The sequence below is a fragment of the Leucoraja erinacea genome, chromosome 1 (assembly GCF_028641065.1).
Source record: "Leucoraja erinacea ecotype New England chromosome 1, Leri_hhj_1, whole genome shotgun sequence".
NCBI classification, from domain to species: Eukaryota; Metazoa; Chordata; class Chondrichthyes; order Rajiformes; family Rajidae; genus Leucoraja; species Leucoraja erinaceus.
The window spans coordinates 25,588,477-25,613,648 of NC_073377.1; the positions used below are offsets into that span (position 1 = coordinate 25,588,477).

General features: G+C 41.2%; 1 protein-coding gene across 1 annotated transcript in view; it reads right to left on the reverse strand.

Moving 5' to 3' along the window:
- lman1 (lectin, mannose-binding, 1) overlaps positions 1-25,172 on the reverse strand; it is a 68,776-nt gene that overhangs the window by 3,087 nt on the left and 40,517 nt on the right. The window contains exons 11-12 of the mRNA XM_055631053.1: positions 13,574-13,718; positions 8,265-8,386 (exon numbers count right to left, since the gene is read on the reverse strand). Coding sequence (XP_055487028.1) covers positions 8,265-8,386; positions 13,574-13,718 — 267 coding nt within the window. The remainder of the gene's footprint in view (positions 1-8,264; positions 8,387-13,573; positions 13,719-25,172) is intronic.

Sequence of the window (25,172 nt, forward strand, 5' to 3'; positions counted from 1 at the left end):
GTTCTATTCCTGACGTTGTGACCTAAATTAGTTAAATTGTATTCATGTTTTCAGATGCCAATTTAGTTTATTTTAGAGATACAGTGTGGATACAGGCCCATTAGCCCACGGAGTCCATACAGACCCATTCAATAGTTCTATCCTACAGAATAATTTACAATTTACAGAAGCCAAATTACCTACAAACCTACAAGGCTTTGAAATGTGGGAGGAAACCAGAGCACCTGGAGAAAACATATGTGGTCACAGGGACAACGTACAAACTCCATGCAGAGACAGCAACCATAGCCAGGATCGAACTCGGGTCTTTGGCACTGTAAGGCAGCAAGTTTACTACTGCGCCAAAACAAAAAATGCAAATGTGAAAAACAAAACACCGGGGAAAAAACAGGTCAGACAGCATGTATGGAACAAGAAACCGGTAACACTGTGTCTGTGTTCTTCATCAGCATGGGGAAAGAGAGAAATGTTAGTTTACTACCAGAGAAGGTAGGAAGAGGGTGAATAAAGATTAAAGGGAATGTATCCGATAGGGTGAGGCAATGAATGGGGCAGTTAAGATTAAGCTTCTCTGTCCGAGTATTTGTTGCCTATAGGTTGTTAGTGCAAGTGAAGTGCTGCTTCACCCGGAAACAGTTTTTGGGATTCCGGATGGGGTAAAAGGAAGGTGAAAGGCCAAGTGTTCTATATCTGGCAACTGCATGAGAAAGTGCCACCTGATGGGAAGTGGTAGGCAGAATGGAAGAGCAAACCAAGGAGTTGCAGAGGGAGTGAGTGATCCCTTTGAAAAACTAAAAGGGGAGGGGAACATGTACCTTGTGGTGGAATCTTGTTGGAACTGGCAGAAATTGAAATAGCAATTCGTAGAATACAGAAACTGGTCTGGTGGAAAGGATAACGCCTGGGGAACTCTGATTTCACTCCACTTAGGAGAAGGGATGGGAGCAAAGTGTGGGCAATGGAGGCGGTCAAGGACTACAATAGCAGGAAAGTCACAGTTGAGGAATTAAGACATTTGAGAGGTACATGTGTGGAATATTTTACCAGAGCAATTGCAATGGAAAAATTAAGAGAACGGAATGACTGATGTGGAATTATTCCGCACAGGTGCTTCTGAAATGCCTTCCTTCTTTAACTATGGCTTCTCCTCTACCACTCAGAGCCCCTGAGTGCATCTGACAGGTGCAAACCTGAAAGATTAATTGTTTTTTTTCCACAGATGATGTCAAACCTGCTACATTTTTTCCATATTTTCTGTAAATAATATTAGTAATTTCTTAGGATTAGAAATTGGGTCAGTGTATGCTAGTACCCTTGTAAAATATATACAGGTGCCTATTTAAAAAATTCCACTAATCTTCTAATTAGTGTTCTAATTTAAACTTTTATTGAACAATGACTAGTTGGCCTTTTTTTTTAACAAAAATCCTTCATCAACAAGGTTACAGTACTGCATAAATTATTCACGTGCAAATTTAACTCAAATAGTTTAAAAAGATAAAGTGAAACTAAAATAAAAACATTGACATTTATATTGAAGGCAAAGAAAGAGATAGCTAAAAAATGCATTAATGGAAAAATGATAAAATCAGAGGGCAGCAAAAGGGATATAAACCACAACTTTATTCACAGCGGAAAGAAGGTCAAAGAACAGGATGAACAGTAACTTTACTACAGATAAAATAGGATATTATATATGGCAAATTAATTTATCTTCACCAACTGATTCCAGTCGTAACAGAATAACCACAACATAGAAAAACAGGTTAGTGAATAAAAAGGATAAATATTCCACGACATCAAGACTAATTGGGATATTTCAAACAGCTGTCATGCAGTAAGATATTTGTGATGTTTGGTTCGTATATTTAGAGCTTTATAAACACAAAATTAACAGAAATATTGATATCATATAAATTCAGATAGTTAAGTTAATCGGTGGTTTATAGGTCTATTATTCATTGCAGGAGAGTGAGCGTGGAAATATGCAATAGACAATAGGTGCAGGAGTAGGCCATTCGGCCCTTCATGCCAGCACCACCATTCACTGTGATCATGGCTGATCATCCACAATCAGTACCCTGTTTCTGCCTTCTCCCCATATCACTTGACTCCGCTATCTTTAAGAGCTCTATCTAACTCTCTTGAAAGCATCCAGAGAATTGGCCTCCACTGCCTTCCGAGGCAGAGAATTCCAGATTCACAACTCTCTGGGTGAAAGTTTTTCCTCATCTCCGTTCTAAATGGCCTACCACTTATTCTTAAACTGTGGCCCTTGGTTCTGGACTCCCCCATCATTGGGAACATATTTCCTGTCTCTAGCGTGTCCAAACCCTTAATAATGTTATATGTTTCAATAAAATCCCCTCTCATCCTTCCAAATTCCAGTGTATACAAGGCCAGTCGTTCCATTCTCTCAACATATAACAGTCCTGCCATCCCCGGAATTAACCTGTGAACCTACACTGCACTCCCTCAATAGCAAGAATATCTTTCATCAAATTTGGAGACCAAACCTGCACACAATACTCCAGGTGTGGCCTCACCAGGGTTCTGTACAACTGCAGAAGGATCTCTTTGCTCCTATACAACACCCTTGCTGTGAAGGCAAATATGCCATTAGCTTTCTTCACTGCTTACTGTTACTTTCAGTGACTGAATGTGATGAACAAATACCCCCAGGTCTCGTTGTACTTCCCCTTTTACCAAATTGACACCATTCAGATAGTGTTTTTGCCACCAAAGTGGATAAACTCATTTATCCACATTAAACTGCATCTGCCATGCATCTGCCCACTCACCCAACTTGTGAAGTCACCCTGCATCCTCATAGCATCCTCCTCACAGTTCACACTGCCACCCAGTTTTGTGTCATCTGCAAATTTGCTAATGTTACTTTTAATCCCTTCATCTAAATCATTAATGCATATTGTAAATAGCTGCGGTCCCAACACCGAGCCTTGCAGTACCCCACTAGTCACTGCCTGCCATTCTGAGAGGGACCCGTTAATCCCTACTCTGTTTTCTGTCTGTCAACCAATTTTCAATCCATGTCAGTACCCTACCCCTAATACCATGTACTCTAATTTTGCCCACTAATCTCCGATGTGGGTCCATAAAGGCTTTCTGAAAGTCCAGGTACACTACATCCACTGGCTCTCCCTTGTCATTTTCGTAGTAACATCCTCAAAAAATTCCAGAAGATTAGTCAAGCATGATTTCCCCTTCGTAAATCTATGCTGACCCACGCCGATCCTGTTACTGCCATCCAAATGTGCCGCGATTTCATCTGATATAATTGACTCCAGCATCTTCCCCACCACCAACGTCATGCTAACTGGTCTATAATTCCCTGTTTTCTCTCTCCCGCCTTTCTTAAAAAGTGAGATAACATTAGCTACCCTCCAATCCACAGGAACTGATCCAGAATCTATAGAACATTGGAAAATTATCACCAACACATCTGAGATTTCCAGAGACACTTCCTTAAGTACCCTGGGATGCAGACCATCAAGCCCTGTGGATTTATCAGCTTTCAGTCCCATCAGTCTACCCAACACAATTTTGTGCCTAATGTGAATTTCCTTCAGTTCCTCCATCCTCTGGCCACTAGTACATCTGGGAGATTGGATCTGTCTTCACTAAGGAAGACACAAACAAAGTACCTGTTCAACTCGTCTGCCATTACCTTGATCCCCATAATAAATTCACCTGTTTCGGTCTTCAAGGGTCCAACTAGGGTCTAAACTATTTTTTTGCTCTTCACATACCTAAAGAAGCTTTTACTATCCTCCTTTATATTCTTTGCTAGCTGACCTTCGTACCTCATCTTTTCTCGCCGTATTGCCTTTTAAGTTATCTTCTGTTGCTCTTTAAAAGTTTCCCAATCATCTGGCTTCCTGCTCATCTTTGCTATGTTATACCACTTCTCTTTTATTTTTAATACTGTCCTTGACTTCCCTTGTCAGCCACGGTCACCCCTTACTCCCCTTAAGAATCTTTCTTCCTCTTTGGAATGAACTGATCCTGCACCTTCTGTATTACACCCAGAAATTCCTGCCATTGTTGTTCCACTGTCATCCCTCTGGGGTATATCCAGGCTACTGTTTGGGGGCTTGTTGATAACTCCCACTGTGGTGTTTTTATCCTTACGATTCCTTAATTCTATGCTTACTGACTCTACATCTCCCGATTCTATGTCACCCCTCGCAAAGGACTGAATTTCATTCCTCACCAACAGAACTACCTCACCCCCTCTGCCCACCTGTCTGTCTTTTCGATAGGACATACACCCTTGAATATTCAGTTCCCAGTCCTGGTCCTTTTGCAATTATGTCTCTGCACTATGGCCCAACTCGCCTATGCTGACAAAGGTGTTCAATTTAAGCTAGACCCATATCCCTCTAAACCTTTCGTAGTCCAAGAGTCTTTAATGTTATCGTACTTGCCTCAACTACCTTCTCTGGCAGGTCATTCCATATACCCATCATTGCCAGAGAGTGCTTGATATTATTTCCAGGGTAGTCAGATAAGTTTAGGAGTAGCAAGTCATGCTGTGCAAACCAATTCAAATGCTCCTTCAAAAATTAGGCTGAAAAGTAATACAGGAGATCGCAAAATGCTGGAGTAACTCAGCAGAACAAGCAGCATTTCTGGAGAGAAGGAATGGGTGACGTTTCGGGCTTCTTCAGACTGATGTCAGGGGAGTAGGTGGGACAGAGATAGAATGTAGTCGGAGACACCAAGACTGGTGGGAGAACTGGGATGGAGAAGGGATGGAGAGAGAGGGAAAGCAAGGGCTATTTGAAGTTAGAGAAGTCAATGTTCATACCACTGGGGTGTAAGCTACCTAAGCAAAATATGAAGTGCTGATCCTCCAATTTGCACTGGGCCTCACTCTGACAATGGAGGAGGCCCAGGACAGAAAAGTCAGATTGGGAATGGGAGGGGGAGTTAGTGCTGAGCAACCAGGAGATCAGGTAGGTTAAGGCAGACTAAGCGGAGGTGTTCAGCAAAATGATTGCTGAGCCTGCGCTTGGTCTCGCCGATGTACAGAAGTTGACATCTGGAACAGCGGATACAGTAGATGAGATTGGAGGAGGTGCAAGTGAACCTCTGCCTCACCTGTAAAGACTGTCAGGGTCCTTGGATGGAGTCGAGGGGGGGGAGGTAAAGGGACAGGTGTTGCATCTCTTGCAGTTGCAGGGGAATGTACATGGGGAGGTGGTGGTGTGGGAAGGGACGAGTTGACCAGGCAGTTGTAGAGGGAACAGTCTGTGCGTAAAGCAGAAAGGGGTGGAAATGGGAAGATGTGTCCAGCGTGGGATCCTGTTGGAGGTGGACAGTTTTCCCACTGAGAGTAGGGAAGATTCAAACAAGGGGACATGACTTGAGAATTAAGGGACTGAAGTTTAGGGGTAATGAGGGGGAACTTCTTTACTCAGAGAGTGGTAGCTGTGTGGAATGAGCTTCCAGTGAAGGTGGTGGAGGCAGGTTTGTTTTTTATCATTTAAAAATAAATTGGATAGTTATATGGATGGGAAGGGAATGGAGGGTTATGGTCTGAGCGCAGGTATATGGGACTAGGGGAGATTATGTGTTCGGCGGCACGGACTAGAAGGGTCGAGAGGGCCTGTTTCCGTGCTGTAATTGTTATATGGTTATTATATGTGGCAAAAGTGTTGGAGGATTATATGCTGTATGCGACTGCTGATGGGGTGGAAGGTGAGGACAAGGGGGACTCTGTTCTTGTTGCGAATGGGGAGCAAGAGCAGAGCTGTGGGATATCGAAGAGACCCTAATGAGAGCATCATCTATAATGGAAGAGGGGAACCCCTGTTTCCTAAAGAATAAGGACATCTCCGATGATCTAGTATGGAAAACCTCATCCTGAGCGCATTGCGGCTTAGACGAGGGAACTGGGTGTAAGGGATAGCGTCTTTACAGGAAGCAGGGTGGGAAGACGTGTTGTGTAGATAGCTATGGGAGTCAGTAGGTTTGTCGTAGATGTCGGTCAATAGTCAGTCTCCTGTGTAGGAGATGACGAGATCCAGAAACGATAGGGAGATGTCAGAAATGGTCCAAGTGAATTTGAATGCAGGATGAAAATTAGCCGTGAAGTTGATGAAGTCAGTGAGTTCTGCATGGTGGTATACAGAAGTAATAGAGAAAATATAGTTCTTTAATTTTCAGGATTTTTTGACAAAAATTACTTGTCACAAAATACAGTTTTAAAATATTTTGTGGTAGGAAGAAATCACAAGTATTTATAGTCCATCCCTAATTGCCCTCAAGAAAGTGGTTGCAAGCTTTTTTTTTTTAAAGCTGCTATAGCTTACATAGAAAACATAGAAAAATAGGTGCAGGAGTAGGCTATTCTGCCCTTTGAGCCAGCACCGCCACTCAATATGATTATGGCGGATCATCTAAAATCAGGACCCCGTCCCTGCTTTTCCCCCCCACATCCCTCGATTCCTTTAGCCCCTAGAGCTGAATCTAACTCTCTCTTGAAAACATCCAGTGAATTGGCCTCCACTGCCTCCTGTGGCAGAGAATTCCACAGATTCACAACTCTGGGTGAAAATGTTTTTCCTCATCTCAGTCCTAAATGGCCTGCCACTTATTTTTAAACTGAGACCCCTGGTTCTGGACTCACCCAACATTGGGACATTTTTCCTGCTTCTAGCCAGTCCAATCCTTTAAGAATTTTATATGTTTCTATAAGATTCCCTCTCATCCATCTAAATTCCAGAGAATACAAGCCCAGTCGACCCATTCTTTCATCATATGTCAGTCCCGCCATCCCAAGAATTAACCTGATGAACCTACGCTGCACTCCCTCAATAACAATATGTCTTTCCTCAAATTAGGAGACCAAAATTGCACTGAAGAAACAAACTAGTGGTAGAGATAATGTCTAAAACAGGATCTTAAAGGTTATTTGGAAAATGCAAACTTGACCGTCTCATGTTCTGGACATTGTGTTTCTAACTAGATTTCACACAAACATTTAATTCTTCAACCAACTCATTCAAAGTACCATGTTATGTGATTTGCGAACACTATTCAACATGATCATGATCGAAGGGCCGAATGGCCTTACTCCTGCACCTATTTTCTATGTTTCTATGATCATGAAGTATTAGTTACTTAACAACATTTTTTCTAACTTTATGCCATTAGGAAAAATACAAAATGTGTGGATAAAAGATTAATCCATTATATTCAACTTTAATAACAGCAATAATGAAGTTGACAACTTGGTGCTCAGAAAACAATCTGGCTCTGAACACCAGGAAAACAAAAGAGCTCATTGTCGACTTCAGGAGGCACAGCACCGACTTAGCCCCCCTACACATCAACGGCGAGTGTGTGGAGAGGGTCAACACCTTCCGGTTTCTCGGCGTCCATATCGCTGCTGATATCTCCTGGACGGACAACACGACAGCGGTCATCAAGAAGGCTCAGCAGCGGCTGCACTTCCTGAGGGTCCTCAGGAAGCACAACCTGGACTCTAACCTGCTGCTGACCTTTTACCGCTCGTCCATCGAGAGCCTGCTGACATACTGCATTACAGCATGGTATGGCAGCTGCACCATGGCAGACAGGGAGAGGCTTCAGAGGGTAACTAGGACAGCGCAGAGGATCATTGGCTGCCCTCTCCCCTCCCTGATGGACATCTACACCTCCCGCTGCCTTAGCAGGGCAAAGAAGATCATCAAAGACAGCTCCCATCTTGCGTTTGGACTGTTCGACCTGCTGCCCTCTGGAAGGCGCTATAGGTGCATCAAATCCAGGACAAATAGACTCAGGCATAGTTGCTTTCCGAGAATTATAACTACTATTAATTCTAATTCACACATGCACTGACTTCACTGCCCAACACGGACTTCCATCTGTATATATGTATGTAGCGCCGCAGAAATTGTGCACCTATTCCCGCCCCCATCCCCCCCCCCCTTCTCCCTTCTGTTTTTTTGTTTTTTCTGTTTCTTGTTTTTTTGTGCTAAATTGTATGTATGCACTGAGTACGAGCAGCTTTCATGTTCACTGTACATGTATAGTGACAATAAATGGCATATCTAATGCTGACTTAGAACAATAATACCGATCTTATCAGCATTTAGCTAAAACAAAATTAGTGCTAGTGAATGTTGTGTACTTCACATTAATTTCTTCAACTTAATTAAACTTCGCCATTTACATTCTTAGAAGCATTACAAGCTAATAATAAAACCTACTTCATCAATATAACTTATACTTACCTATACATTATATAACCAATAAACAATACTGTTTGAAAGGCCACAAACATGAAGAAATGTGTTGAAGATAAACATGATGGGAATGGGGGTAATTCTGGGCATTTAGGCTTCTCAATATTTACCTGTGAAAAAAAAAACAATAGTGATGAATTAAGACATTTGCCAATATACAGTGAAATCATTCTCTGGTAGCACAGTTTCATGAAATGTTAAGGGATGATCTGGTCAACTGCACTTGTCAATACCGAACAGCTCTAGAAGCAAGTTTGATTGACCTACTTTTGCTCTCTGTGAGGAGTTTGTATGTTCCCTGTGATTACATGGGCTTCCCTCCAGGTGCTCTGCTTAACTAACACACTCCTAAGTTGAACTGGTTGCAAGGTTAAATAGCTGCTGAGAGAGAGAATCTGGGTTTTTCTTTTAAAAATGGGCATGTATGAGACTAGGTTGAAGTGAAATAAGTGGGAGATCACAATATGTGCAGAAGCAGCCATAGACACAATGAGCCAAATGGCTGCCTCCTTTGTTGGAAGGAAAAATAAACCAGTCAAGATTGTAAGATGCTGTGTTCATCACAAATCTTGTATCCTGTTTTTCCATAGAGCCTGTATTGAAAATCTTTCAATAGAATGTATCTAAAACTAGACCATGTGCAGCCCCAAGGGTCTGTTCCCCCAACGTGCGGTTGTGGGGGGGGGGGGAGGCGGCATGTAGCGTCCCACACTAACTATCCCCCCCCCTGCACTCACGCTAATTACCCCCCTTGATATTATATTATTATTAATTTGCTCCTTTTGAGAGAGAGAGAGAGAGAGAGAGAGAGAGAGAGAGAGAGAGAGAGAGAGAGAGAGAGAGAGAGAGAGAGAGAGAGAGAGAGAGAGAGAGAGAGAGAGAGAGAGAGAGAGAGAGAGAGAGAGAGAGAGAGAGAGAGAGAGAGAGAGAGAGAGAGAGAGAGAGAGAGAGAGAGAGAGAGAGAGAGAGAGAGAGAGAGAGAGAGAGAGAGAGAGAGAGAGAGAGAGAGAGAGAGAGAGAGAGAGAGAGAGAGAGAGAGAGAGAGAGAGAGGGAGAGAGAGAGGGAGAGAGAGCGAGAGAGAGAGAGAGAGAGAGAGAGAGAGGGGGACGAGAGAGAGAGAGAGAGAGAGAGCCTTTTTACTTCAACCCAAAGAACCATTTGCAGGCAGTGCTTTTTTACCTCTAACCATATTTTCATTTTCAAACCAAATTAAGGGCACTCACAGTGCTGTACACATTTGTGCAGTGTCATTCAGAGCTCAGAGTGACAGAGACTAATTGACAGAACTCCATCTTGCAGAGATTAATTGAGGCACACCACTTCCTGGTTTTATAGTCCCTCCCTCCCCCCTGCCGCCAGCAGGGGCAGCAGAGAGAATGGGGAATTTTGTAATAACATTAATATCTCTGTCATTATTAATTGACGGGAAAAATCCTTGGCACACATGCGGCGGAGGGGGGCTCTGAGCGAGGTGGACAAAAATGACGGCCGTAGGTGGCGGCGTTCTCTCGGAAATCGCAGTACAGAAGGCTAAAAGCAGTCAAGAACAGAGATTTAGTAATATAGACGTTTGTGCTCATTGGTTCAAGATATGTCAAAGGACAAAAGCAAGTGTGACCATACCTAACTGGATGATGAGATATAGTATTTCTGCAAGAGATCAGAGCAGATGATGATTTGCCATTGATAGCAAATTTCATACAGGACTGCTACACATCTTTAACTTCTGCATTCCAGCACTACTGTGCAGAAACATGAAGTTAGGCTATTGATATAGGCTCTATATCCTGCTTGATCACCTGATTTAGCATAGGGCAATTCAGTCACACTTTCGTTCATTTTCAAAAGTTATTAAAATATCTGATCATGTGAGACATCCAGAATCCTTAAAAAAGAGCCTGATGGGGACGGTCCTCAGGAAGCGCTCCCTATTTCTGTACAAGGGCTTCTGCACTGTGCTTTGTGGGACAGTTGTGGCAGCACAACTCGATTTTGACTATAGCATGGGTGACACAAAAGGTTGTGCAGCTGCAATGATCAAGCAAGGTGCAGGCTGGGTGAAGTATGAAGCATCCATTAAGCCTTTCACACTTGGCAGATGGTGGAGGTGTTGCATTGCTTGTCAGGGAAGAAATTACAGCAGTGCTTTGGCAGCATAGATTAGAGGGCTCGTCTAGGGAGACTATTTGGGTGGAACTGAGAAATGAGAAAGGTGTAGCAACACTTATAGGGGTGTATTATAGACCGCCAAATGGGGAGCGAGAATTGGAAGAGCAAATATGTAAGGAGATAGCAGATATTAGTAGTAAGCACAAGGTAGTGATTGTGGGAGATTTCAATTTTCCACACATAGACTGGGAAACACATTCTGTAAATGGGCTGGATGGTTTGGAGTTTGGAAAATGTGTACAGGATAGTTTTTTGCAGCAATATATAGAGGTACCTACTAGAGAAGGGGCAGTGCTGGACCTCCTGTTAGGAAATGAGACAGGTCAGGTGGCGGAGGTATGCGTTGGGGAGCACTTCGGGTCCAGTGATCACAACACATTAGTTTCAATATAATTATGGAGAGGGTCAGAATTGGACCTAGGGTTGAGATTTTTGATTGGAGAAAGGCTAACTTTGAGGAGATGCGAAAGGATTTAAAAGGAGAGAATTGGGACATTTTGTTTTATGGGAAGGATGTAGAAGAGAAATGGAGGACATTTAAAGTTGAAATTTTAAGAGTACAGAATCTTTATGTCCCTGTTCGGTTAAAAGGAAATAGTACAAATTGGAAAGAGCCAAGGTTTTCAAGGGAAATTGGACACTTGGTTAAGGAAAAAGAGAGATCTACAATAATTATAGGCAGCATGGAGTAAATGAGGTACATGAGGAGTATAAAGAATTTAAAAATAATCTTAAGAAAGAAATTAGAAAAGCTAAAAGATATGAGGTTGCTTTGGCAAGTAAGGTGAAAGTAAATTCAAAGGGTTTCTACAGCTATATTAATAGCAAAAGGATAACAAGGGACAAAATTGGTCCATTAGAGAGTCAGAGTGGACAGCTATCTGCAGAGCCAAAAGAGATGGGGTAGATATTGAACAATTTATTTTCTTCGGTATTCACCAAGGAGAAGGATATTGAATTATGTGAGGTAAGGTAAACAAGTAGAGTAGCTATGGAAACTATGAGATTCAAAGAAGAGGATGTATTGACACTTTTGAAAAATATAAAAGTGGATAAGTCTCCAGGTCCTGACAGGATATTCCCAAGGACATTGAGGGAAGTTAGTATAGAAATAGCAGGGGCTATGACAGAAATATCTCAAATGTCATTAGAAACTGTAATAGTGCTGGAGGATTGGCGTACTGCGCATGTTGTTCCATTGTTTAAAAGGGGTTCTATAAGAAACCTAGCAATTATAGACCTGTTAGTTTGACGTCAGTGGTGGGCAAATTAATGGAAAGGATACTAAGAGATAATATATATAAGCATCTGGATAAACAGGGTCTGATTAGGAACAGTCAACATGGATTTATGCCTGGAAGGTCATGTTTGACTAATCTTCTTGAATTTTTTGAAGAGGTTACTAGGGAACTTGATGAGGATAAAGCAGTGGATGTTGTGTATATGGACATCAGTAAGGCCTTTGACAAGGTTCCTCATGGAAGGTTGGTTAAGAAGGTTCAATTGTTAAGTATTAATGGTGGAGTAGCAACATGGATTCAACAGTGGCTGAATGGGAGATGCCAGCGAGTAATGGTGGATGGCTGTTTGTCAGGTTGGAGGCCGGTGACTAGTGGGATGCCTCAGGGATCTGTGTTGGGTCCACTGTTGTTTGTCATGTATATCAATGATCTGGATGATGGTGTGGTAAATTGGATTAGTAAGTATGCAGATGATACTAAGATAGGTGGTGTTGTGGATAATGAAGTAGATTTTCAAAGTCTACAGAGAGATTTAGGCCATTTGGAAGAGTGGGCTGAAAGATGGCAGATGGAGATTAATGCTGATAAGTGTTAGTTGCAACATCTTGGCAGGACAAATCAAAATAGGACGTACATGGTAAATGGTAGCGAACTGAGGAATGCAGTTGAACAGAGGGATCTAGGAATAACTGTGCATAGTTCCCTGAAGGTAGATAGGGTGTAGAAAGCTTTTGGTGTGCTGGCCATTATAAATCAGAGCATTGAGTATAGAAGTAGGTATGTAATGTTAAAATTGTACTGTGAGGCCAATTCTGGAGTATGGTGTACAATTCTGGTTGCCTAATTATAGGAAGGATGTCAACAAAATAGACAGAGTACAGAGGAGATTTACTAGAATGTTGCCTGGGTTTCAGCAACTAAGTTACAGAGAAAGGTTGAACGTTAGGTCTTTATTCTTTGGAGCGCAGAAGGTTAAGGGGGGGACTTAATACAGGTCTTTAAAATGATGAGAGGGATAGACAGAGTTGACGTGGATAAGTTTTTCCCATTGAGAGTAGGGACGATTCAAACAAAAGGACATGACTTGAGAATTAAGGGACAGAAGTTTAGGGGTAACATGAGGGGGAACTTCTTTACTCAGAGAGTGGTAGCTGTGTGGAATGAGCTACCAGTGGAAGTGGTGGAGGCAGGTTCGATTTTATCATTTAAAAATAAATTGGATGGGTATATGGACGGGAAAGGTTATGGTCTGAGTGCAGGTAGATGGGACTAGGGGAAAATAAGTGTTCGGCACGGACTTGAAGGGCCTCAGATGGCCTGTTTTCAGTGCTGTAATTGTTATATGGTTATATGGTATTTGGCTCTACTAGTTTTTACAACAATTCCCAGCATAATACTTTGGATTTTGATGGAAGTCATACTAAAATATACAGGTGCAAGAAGAGAAGGTTATTTAACCCTCTAATTGGGGAATGCAGTCCTACTGCCTAGAACTTCAGATAAAACTTGTCAAAAGATTGAGAAAGATTCAAACGAACAGAGGGAGTATAAAGGGGAGTTAAATAATTCCATTCAATAAATCATCAATGTATTCAATTATTAGAGAGGAAGTTGTTCCACTGAAAATTAACTGCTCAATAGACATTGTTGGTGTTTTACAATATGCACATGCTAAAAGATTTCAAACCAATTTGCAACTTTAGCTAAACTCCAGAAGTGAACCAAATAAAAATGTTTCATAATTTTCTGCACCTCCATCTGATTATTATAATTATAGTATGAACTTTTATATTATGTAAAATTGTTACACCTAGACATTTGGAAAGAATTTAAAAGGCATTGAACAATAAAACATTTTGTTAGTTCATCGGACTTAAAGAACTTACATTTCTCTGTACCAATGCACCAAGGTCTCTTTTTACAATATGAAGGTGTTCTTTGATGTCATTGAAATGTTGAGCCACTTCATAGCCTCCAGTTGCACCCCCAGGAGGATGAGCTACTTGACTCAGAGTGTTAGTTACCGAATTCCTAAAAAGATACACAAATCCCAGAGCAGATGTTAAAGACTGCTGGCCACTTTTAAAATGTTCAAAATTTGCAAAGATAAATAGCTCAAATTTACACAGAGACTTTTGTAAGACCAGGACTTCCCAGATAAATATCAACTATATGAACTGCGACAATCAATCTTCATACAAACTTCTAATCGTTGTAACAAAACAAGCGACAAAATAACATTTCAAGTTGAAAACAGAAAACATTTATTTTTCCATGAACAATGCCCGAGCTTCTGAGTATTTTCAGCGAGTACAGTATCTTGGTTTCTCAAGTTGTATTGCAATGTTGATTCACTTGGGCAATTTTGTTTGAAAACTACCTTAAACGGATTCTGAAAATGAAAAGCCGTATCCAATTATTTTAAACTGATGCTTCAATTATTACTCAATTACCTACAGAGAGAATTATAAAATGTTTATTTTATAGCATTAAACAGTTCAAACCCATTAAACAATTTTTTTCTTATTTCAAGATGCACAATTTTAACAAATACCAGCATTGTGAGGTTGTGCAATGGTCTAAAGTAAATTAAAGTGAGTGCTAGAGGCAATTTTATTGGGCCTTTTAATCCCTGTCTGTTAACGTAATACATAATCATGAATTTGATCTTTGAACTATTCCACAGTTAATCTGTCTGAAACCATACATTTCATTCAAATTGGTTTCTCATAAATCTCTACACACTTTGTCAAACAGCAGTGTTCAAGCAAATGAGAAATGAATTTCCAATGGCAATAAATAACAATTGACGTGGCATTGGCATATACTTCAAGTGAAGTTTTAAAGTAGTCGGCTGTTATCTGAAAAATAATGCAACTGCTAAACAACGGTAAGAAAATTGAATTTAAAATCAAAAGCAGCATTCTGTCATAGACGACTATAACCTGGTATTGTGTTTGACATCAATAAATCAGTCTTAAAGCTTGCCATAAATCTGTAAGCAGTTAAATGAACATGCTTTTCTTATTGTATTCTAGATAGGTTCATTAAAAACAACTTCTAAACAGTATCGCTTGTTGTTTTTCAAAAATATCACTTTCTTCATTACACTTTTCAAATTCAACATAAACCAGGGGTTAGAAACAAATCTTTAAAGATTTTGCCATTAAAACCATAAATGTCTGTCCGGATTTTGTTTACCAATGTCAATAGTTCTGGATTGAACTGCTAGCAATTACCCATTAAAATGAAACCAAGTCGACATTTGCACGTATCACCAATCAAAATGTGGAACTCCACATGTAAAATTTGGTAGATACTGAAATAATGACAACAGCTTTCTTCAAAACCAGATTGGGACTTTTCACTTAATAGCACTGTAATATAACTGGAGTTAAATGCAACTTAAAAATGCCCAGCAAAGCAAGCAGGATGTTCAAAAGGTCTCCCATGTTGATCATAACATTTTTTCAGCTTTTGTACAACTATCCTGATCATAAGGTCAATATAATAAGTGCTAAAAATCCTGTAAACACATTCTATGTAAAGGGATGTTGGATTCCAAGTCCTGAGGCCCCAAAAAAGTGGCAACCCAAATGGAGTGGTAAAGGAGGCATATGTTATGCTTACTTTCAGTGGTTAGGGCATTGAGTATACAGGTCAGGAAGTCATGATGCAGCTTTATTGGACTTTGGTTAGGCTAAATTTGGATACTGCGCACAGTTCTCGTCATTCTGTTACAGGGAGGAATTGGAAGCTTGGGAGGGTGCAGAAGCAGTTTATCAAAATGCTGCATGGATTAGAGGGTATTAGCTATAAGCAGAATAAAGATTGGACAGATGTATTAATTTCATTCGAACACCGGAGGTGAGATCAGCTTGAATGTAACATTACAAAAAGCATAGATATGGTAATTATTCAGACCATTTTCCCCCCCAAGATGGAAATATCAAAGACCAGAGGACATAGCATGAAGGTTTAAAGAGATGTGCAGGAATAAAAAAAAATAAAAAAAAATACTGAGTTCCATGGGTGTTGGTGGAGGCAGATATGATAGTGTCATTTAAGAGACTTTTGGATAGGCAATCAGGTATGTGGGGAATGGAGGGATATGAATCACGTGCAGGCAGTCAAGATTAGTTTAACTGGGCATCATGTTCGGTACTGACATTGTCGGCCAAAGGGCCTGCATTGATAAGGAAATTAATCGATAGAATAAAAAGTCTCCCTGCATTGTCCTCAGAACCCATAATGCCTCACACATTTGTATCATCAGCAAATCCAACTAAATCATGCTTGATTTACGCATACACAACGTCAATAGAACGTGAATAGCGGTGGGTATAATCTTTACATCTTATTGAAGGCCTTCATAATTCATCCAGTGATTTGGCCTGAAGTGCAGTGAATGTTGTGAAAATCCTTATCTTTGTCCCCATTTGTTCTGCTAGCTGCAACCTCAAAAATTCCAGCAGGTTTGTCAGCATTGTTTCTTTACCTAAATCCATTTCAACTCTGTTGAGTGTCAATATTTTGTCACTTTGGAACACTTCAATAGATTCAAACATCTTATCTGGTCCCAGACCACAGGAGGAACCCAACAGGTCAGGCAGTATCCATGGAGGGAATGGACAAACTATTTCTGGTCGGAGCCTTTTTTCCTGACACGAAGCATCATCCGTCCATTCCTTCAACAAACCATGACCCACAGATCCTCCAGCATTTTGTATCTTACACAAGGTCCTAGGTGGACAGCATCTGGAATGTAGTATGCAGGTCTGGTCTTTCTACTTAAGGATGTGTGTAGTAGAGGAAACATAGAAAATAGGTACAGGAGGAGACCATTTGGCCCTTCGAGCCAGCACCGCATTCATTGTAATCATGGCTGATTGTCCCCAATCAATAATCCATGCCTGCCATCTCCCCATATCCCTTGATTCCACTAGCCCCCAGAGCTCTATCTAACTCTCTCTTAAATTCATCCAGTGATTTGGCCTGAAGTGCAGTGAACGTTGTGCAAATTGATTCTGGGATGATTCTGGGAGAGGAATGATAAAGCAGACCGCACTGCCACACAAGTTTAGTAAAATAACAGGTAAACTTGTTGAAACATACAAAATTCGTACAGGGCATGACAAGGTCGATGGAGTTGGATATCCAGACAATCAGAACAGATATGAGAAGAAATTTCTTCACTCACTTGCAAATGAATTAATAGAATTTTCTAACCAACATGTGTAGAAGGCTTAGATGCTCGACATATACTTTACAGAAATTAGTTGCTCTTTAGATAAAGATTTTGCACAGCAGAAAATCATACTTTGGATACTTTTTTGGGAATGCAAATACCCTCCCTGCACAACAAAATAATTGTTGCCTGTATAATTGTATCATATTTTCGTTCTTAAATGCTGCTTAGATTCCCAAGGCTGCTTTAATTTTGTTTCAACTCCTCAATCCTAACTAAATAACTATTCTGTAACTCACCAGCAACCAACACCCCAAAAACAAATCGACCTGAAACGTAACCTATTTCTTTGCTCCATCGATGCTGCCTCACCCGCCGAGTTTCTCCAGCATTTTTGTTTACCCCAATAACAAAGATTATTTTAACATTATCAGATACGATGAAACAAGCTACTTTGACAAGAATGTTATTAAATGAAAAAAAAGTGTCCCAGTTACTAAAGTAATACTCAACTGCCATGTCTCTACACATTGCCTTGATTCAGAGGCTTAAAGTGGCCAAAAGAAATAACGGGAAAATATCTTAATATCTTAAAAAGTACGAGATACATCTTTAGACTGGTTTAGGAAATCCACTTTTCGATTTATGACCAAACTCTATCTCTCTACTAAACCAGTGAAATTTTAATCATATAACCCTTCAACCATGAACAAAAATTGTTCTGACAGGATGTTAGTTATGGAAAGTATGATTCTACGTTATGTTCTTCTAAGAGGATATTGAGATTAATAAATGGCCTCAACATGTACACAGCATCTTACCAAAAAAGCCAATAGGAATGATACATAGAAATTAAATCATTAGATTGAATGTACAGTCCAAGGGGATGTTTAAGAAATTAAGCTGCAAACCTATTGGACAATGGAGTTACAATTTAGGAGTATTACCAATAACAATTTTCCTAATCCTTCTGATAAAGATATTTGCTTAATAATGAGATGTTCATTTTCAAATTACAACTTGTTCCAGATATTTTTGGTCTTCTGATTAAACTGATTAATAATTCTGAGACATTCAAGCAAATCCATTTCAAACAAAAAAGCTGCTCTCTTAAGATTTAACATTATTAAACATGTTATATTTTTATCAGGCATTGCTTTAACCCAGTAAGTTTTTCGATAAGACAAGCCATCTATGCCATGCACTCTATAGTACAACAAGATGATGGAATGAGACAAGACAGTAATAGCAAGGAAATCTAATCTGTGTTCTTTAAATGAAGTCAAGATTATTAAAATCGAAATCTAGTGAATGAAGTAATAAGGTTGCAGATTTGTTTAATCTATAATTTTGCAAAAGATGATCATCTTTGCTGCGTTGTTACGGCAATTTCATACGTTGTTAAAAACATGAACTTATGTGACAAATTAGCCACCAATTGGCTGTAAGTGCCATTCGATTGTTCATAAATAAATGCCCACTAATCTCATATAAGGTCCCACATAGGACATTAGTGGGCAAAATTAGAGCACGTGGTATTGGGGGTAGGGTACTGACACGGATAGGAAATTGGTTGGCAGACAGGAAACAAAGAGTAGGGATTAATGGGTCACTTTCAGAATGGCAGGCAGTGACTCGTGGGATACTGCAAGGCTCGGTGCTGGGGCCGCAGCTATTTACAATATACAGTGCCCTCCATAATGTTTGGGACAAAGACTCATAATTTATTTATTTGCAGCTGTACTCCACAATTTGAGATTTGTAATAGAAAAAAAAAAAAAAAAAACATGTGGTTAAAGTGCACATTGTCAGATTTTAATATAGGCCGTTTTTATACATATTGGTTTCATCATGTAGAAATTACAGCAGTGTTTATGCATAGTCCCCCCATTTGAGGGCATCATAATGTTTGGGACACAGCAACGTAATTTAAATGCAAGTAGTCATGTTTAGTAGGATACACAAAAAAGCTGGAGAAACTCAGCGGGTGCAGCAGCATCTATGGAGCGAAGGAAATAGGCAACGTTTCGGGCCGAAACCCTTCTTCAGACTGATCGGGGGCGGGGGTGGGCGGGGACAAGAAAGGGAAAAGGAGGAGGAGCCCGAAGGCTGGGGGATGGGAGGAGACAGCAGGGGGGCTGAGGAAGGGGAGAAGACAGCAAGGACTAACAAAATTGGGAGAATTCGATGTTCATGCCCCCGGGATGCAGACTCCCCAAACGGAATATGAGGTGCTGTTCCTCCAATTTCCGGTGCTGCTCGCTGTGGCCATGGAGGAGACCCAGGACAGAGAGGTCGGAGACGGAGTGGGAGGGGGAGTTGAAGTGCTGAGCCACCGGGAGGTCAGCTTGGTTATTGCGGACCGAGCGGAGGTGTTCGGCGAAACGATCGCCCAACCCCCGCTTGGTCTCACCGATATAGATCTGCTGACATCTAGAGCAGCGGACGCAATAGATGAGGTTGGAAGAGATGCAGGTAAACCTCTGTCGCACCTGGAACGATTGCTTGGGTCCTTGAACGGAGTCGAGGGGGGAGGTAAAGGGACAAGTGTTGCATCTCTTGCGGTTGCAAGGGAAAGTGCCCGGGGAGGGGGTGGTACGAGAGGGAAGGGAAGAATTGACAAGGGAGTTATGGAGGGAGCGGTCTTTGCGGAAGGCAGATATGGGGGGAGATGGGAAGATGTGGCGAGTGGTGGGGTCACGTTGGAGGTGGCGAAACTGACGGAGGATTACTTTTTGTATGTGACGGCTGGTGGGGTGAAAGGTGAGGACTAGGGGGACTCGGCCCTTGTTGCGAGTGGGGGGGATGGGGAGAGAGAGCAGTGTTGTGGGGTATGGAAGAGACCCTGGTGCGAGCCTCATTTATGGTGGAGGAGGGGAACCCCCGTTCCCTGAATAATGAGGACATTTCAGATGTCCTGGTGTGGAACGCCTCATCCGTGGAGCAGATGCGGCGTAGACGGAGGAATTGGGAGTAGGGGATGGAGTCCTTACAGGAAGCAGGGTGGGAAGAAGTGTAGTCCAGATAGCCATGGGAGTCAGTGGGTTTATAGTGTATGTCGGTCAGAAGTCTATCACCTGCAATGGAGGTCGGTCAGAGTCATGTTTAGTATTTTGTTGCATATCCTTTGCCTGCAATGACTGCTTGAAGTCTGCGATTCATGGACTTCACCAGTTGCTGGGTGTCTTCTCTAGTGATACTCTGCCAGGCCTATACTGCAGTCATCTTTAGCTTATGTTTGTTTTGGGGGCTCGTCCCCTACAGACATAAAAGGCATGCTCAATTGGGTTCAGATCGGGCCACTCAAGAATTGACCATTTTTTAACATTGCAAAACTCCTTTGTTGCTTTAGCAGTATGTTTGGGATCAGTGTCTTGCTGCAGAATGAACCGCCAGCCAATGAGGTTTGAGGCATTTATTTGAACTTGAGCAGATAGGATGTGTCGATACACTTCAGAATTCATTATGCTCTACCATCAGCAGATGGATCATCAATGAAGATAAGTGAGCCAGTACCTTCAGCAGCCATACATGCCCAGGGCAAAACACCCCTACCACCATGTTTCAAAGATGAGATGGTCTGCTTTGGATCTTGGGCAGTTCCTTCTCTCCTCCATACTTTGCTCTTGCCATCACTCTGATATAAGTTAATCTTCGTCTCATCTGTCCACAAAACCATTTTCCATAACTGTGGTTCCTCTTTTAAGTACTTCTTGGCAAACTTCAACCTGGCAACTATTTTTGCAGCTAACCAGTGATTTTGCAGTGTAGCCTCTGTATTTCGGTTCATGAAGTCTTCTGCTGACAGTGGTCATTGACAAATCCACACCTGATGAGTGTTTCTGATCTGTCAGACAGGTGTTTGGGTTTTTTTCTTTATTATAGAGAATTCTTCAGCCATCAGCTGTGGAGGTCTTCCTAGGCCTACCAGTCAAAGGGAGATTAATAAGCTCACAAGCTCATAAACTCTTTCTTCTCAATGATGTTCCAAACAGTTGATTTTGGTAAGCTTAAGGTTTGGCTGATGTCTCTAACAGTGTTATTCTTGTTTCTCAGTCTCATAATGGCTTCTTTGACTTTCATTGGCACAACTTTGGTCCCCATGTTGATAAACACCAATAAAAGTTTCCAAAGGTGATGGAAAGACTGGAGGAAATGCTAGGTGTTGGGAGCTCACTTATACGTGCATAAAGGAGGCATTTAAGCACACCTGAGCAATTACAAACACCTGTAAAGCCACGTGTCCCAAACATTATGGTGCCCTGAAATGGGGGGGACTACATATAAACACTGCTGTAATTTCTACATGGTGAAACCCAAATGTATAAAAATGGCTTTTATTAAAATCTGACAATGTGCACTTAACACACATGCAATTTGTTTCTATTACAAATCTCAAATTGTGGAGTACAGAGGCAAATAAATAAATTATGGGTCTTTGTCCCAAACACTATACTTAATGATATAGATGAAGAGATTAAAAGTAACATAGATAAATTAGCAGATGACACAAAGCTGGGTGGCAGTGTTATCTGTGAGAAGGATGCGATAAGGATGCAGGGTGACGTGGACAAATTGGGTGAGGGGGCAGATGCAGAGGGGGCGACTGGACTTGTACACACTGGAACGTAGAAGGATGAGAGGATATCTTATTGAAACATATAAGATTATTAAATGATTGGACAAGCTTGAGGCAGGAAACATTATTCTTAAACTGTGGCCCCTGGTCTGGACTCCAGGAGTCCAGAACCAGGGGCCACAGTTTAAGAATAAGGGGTAAGCTATTAGACCGGACAGGAGGAAAACATTTTCACCCAGAAAGTTGTGAACCTGTGGAATTCTCTGCCTCGGAAGGCAGTGGAGGCCAATTCTCTGGATGCTTTCAAGAGAATGTTGGATAGAGCTCTTAAAGATAGCGGAGTCAAGGGATATGGGGAGAAGGAAGGAACAGGGTACTGATTGTGAATGATCAGCCATGATCAGTGAATGGTGGTGCAGGTTTGATGAGCAGAATGGCCTACTTCTCCACCTTTTGTCTATTATCTAAATTGAAATAAAACAACAGAACTTTAGAAAAAAAATTAAATGTCTTATTTTGAAAAGTAGCATTTTATAATTGAGGAACAGAAATTCCCTAACAATGAATTACACAAATTTGATCTTGGGCGTATGAAGTTTGCAACAGTAATTTTGTGCATTTTCACCAAGTTCTTCATTTTCCTCTTATTTCTCAGAGGTTAGGTTAACTGTGTTCTTTAAATTATTTCTTGATGTAAATAAGAGGCAAGCGAGTCAAAAAAGGGAGTGATCAAGTATGTGCGCAAGAGCAAGTTTCAAACCTACCATTAAATAAGGGGAATGCAATCAATAGAATTGGTTTGATGCGAGTTGACAGTAATAACATTCAAAAGACAGACACACGGAACTGCAGATACAGGCCTACAAAAAAAGACACTAAATGCTGGTTAAAAAAAAGACCAAGTGCAGGATCAACTCGCATTAGGCAACATCCTGAAGGACATAAATAAGTGATCTTTTGGGACAAGACCTTTTTTCAGAAGGTCAGAGTTACTCCTATGCTTTCTTCAGAGAAAGAAGAATGTTTGGCATGTCCCCATCAACTCGCCAATTTCTACAGATGTGCTGTAGAAAGCATTTTATCACGACACATCACTACATGGTTTGGGAACAGCTCCATCTATGATCGCAAGAAATTGCAGAGTTGTGGACATAACCCAGCCAATCACGCAAATAAACCTCCCTTCCATTGACTCCATCTGCACTTTATATGGCCTCAGCAAGGCCACCAGCATAATGAAAGACCAATCTCACCTTGGTCATTCTCTCTTCTCCCTCTCACATCAGGCAAGAGTTACAGACTTTTGATAATAGATAACTACAGCTCAGGGACAATTTCTTTCCAGCTATTATCAGACAACTCGATCATCCTCTCATTAGCTAGAGTCCCATCCACCTCATTGGAGACATTTGAACTTTTTTAAAATCTGACTTTATCTGGCACTAAATGTTGGTCCCTTTATCTGTGGCTTGATTGTAATAATGTAGTCTTTATTTTGATCAGATATAATGCAAACAAAAGTATTTCATTGTACTTCAGTACATGTGGCAATAATAATAAAAAGCGAAGAGTTAATCCAGCATTTTGTGTCTTTAAACATTTAAAAGACATTGGGACAGGTTAGTGGCTATGAAATGTTGAGGTATACAAGCCAAATGCGGGCAAATTGGTTTAGCTTAGAAGGGGCATTCTGGTCAGCATGAACATGAAGGGTCAAATGGCGTGTTTCCCTCTATAACCATATAACAATTACAGCACAGAAACAGGCCATCTCGGCCCTACAAGTCCGTGCCGAACAAATTTTTTTTCCCCTTTAGTCCCACCTGCCTGCACTCATACCATAACCCTCCATTCCCTTCTCATCCATATGCCTATCCAATTTATTTTTAAATGATACCAATGAACCTGCCTCCACCACTTCCACTGGAAGCTCATTCCACACCGCTACCACTCTCTGAGTAAAGAAGTTCCCCCTCATATTACCCCTAAACTTCTGTCCCTTAATTCTGAAGTCATGTCCTCTTGTTTGAATCTTCCCTATTCTCAAAGGAAAAGCTTGTCCACATCAAATATGTGGCTCTATGACTCTAAAAAACTAATGTAGCACTAGCCCTTAAGAAAAATTGTGCTATTATATATTTTACAGCATTAATTTATCCAGGCAATCTAGTCTACCCGAGCATTTTAATGTGCAATTGATCAACATTATTTTTCATAGAACCTGTTCACAAAGTATAGCCACATCTGATTACCTTATGATCATGTGAAAGCTTAAAAACTTTTGTACCTTAGATTTTATCTAATTTGGCCATCTATGTTGCCTAATTCTGGATAGAATGCACACCCACCAGTTGCTTTAAAAAAAAAAGTACACTAGATTCCTTGAATGCATGCCATGAAAATATTCGCCGCTGGCTCCCTGGATGCAGCAGAAATCATGACGTGGACCAGAAACATAGAAAATAGGCGCAGGAGTAGGCCATTCGGCCCTTTGAGCCTGCACCACCTTTCAATATGATCATGGCTGATCATCCAACTCAGTGTCCTGTAACTGCTTTCTCTCCATACCCCCTGATCCCTTTAGACACAAGGGCCACATCTAACTCCCTCTTAAATATAGCCAATGAATTGGCCTCAATTACCTTCTGCGGCAGAGAATTCCAGAGATTCATCACTCTCTGTGTAAAAAATGTATTTCTCATCTCAGTCCTAAAAGATTTCCCCTTTATCCTTAAACTGTGACCCCTTGTTCTGGACTTCCCCAACATCGGGGAATCTTCCTGTATCTAGCCTGTCCAACCCCATAAGAATTCTGTAAGTTTCTATAAGATCCCCCCTCAATCTTCTAAATTCTAGCGAGTACAAGCCGAGTCTATCCAGTCTTTCTTCATATGAAAGCCCTCCCATCCCAGGAATCAGTCTGGTGAATCTTCTCTGTACTCCCTCTATGGCAAGAATGTCTTTCCTCAGATTAGGAGACCAAAATTGTACGCAATACTCCAGGTGTGGTCTCACCGAGACCCTGTATAACTGCAGTAGAACCTCCCTGATCCTATACTCAAATCCTTTTGCTATGAATGCTAACATACCATTCGCTTTCTTCACTGCCTGCTGCACCTGCATGCCTACTTTCAATGACTGGTGTACCATGACACCCAGGTCTCGTTGCATCTCCCCTTTTCCTAATCGGCCACCATTCAGATAATAGTCTACTTTCCTGTTTTTGCCACTAAATAACCTCACATTTATCCACATTATACTGCATCTGCCATGCATTTGCCCACTCACCCAGCCTATCCAAGTCATCTTGCAGCCTACTAGCATCCTCCTCACAGCTAACACTGCCCCCCAGCTTAGTGTCATCCGCAAACTTGGAGATGTTGCATTCAATTCTCTCGTCCAAATCATTAATATATATGGTAAATAGCTGGGGTCCCAGCACTGGGCCTTGCGGTACCCCACTAGTCACTGCCTGCCATTCTGAAAAGGACCCGTTTACTCCTACTCTTTGCTTCCTATCTGCCAGCCAGTTCTCTATCCACACCAATACTGAACTCCCAATACCGTATGCTTTAAGTTTGTATACTAATCTCTTATGTGGATTTCCTATCACGCTTTCCTATAATTTCAAAACAAAAGTAAAACTGAACTGAAAAGTTATTTTAATATACAGGTGCACAACCTTTTATCTGAAGATCCAAATAACGAAAAGCTCCGA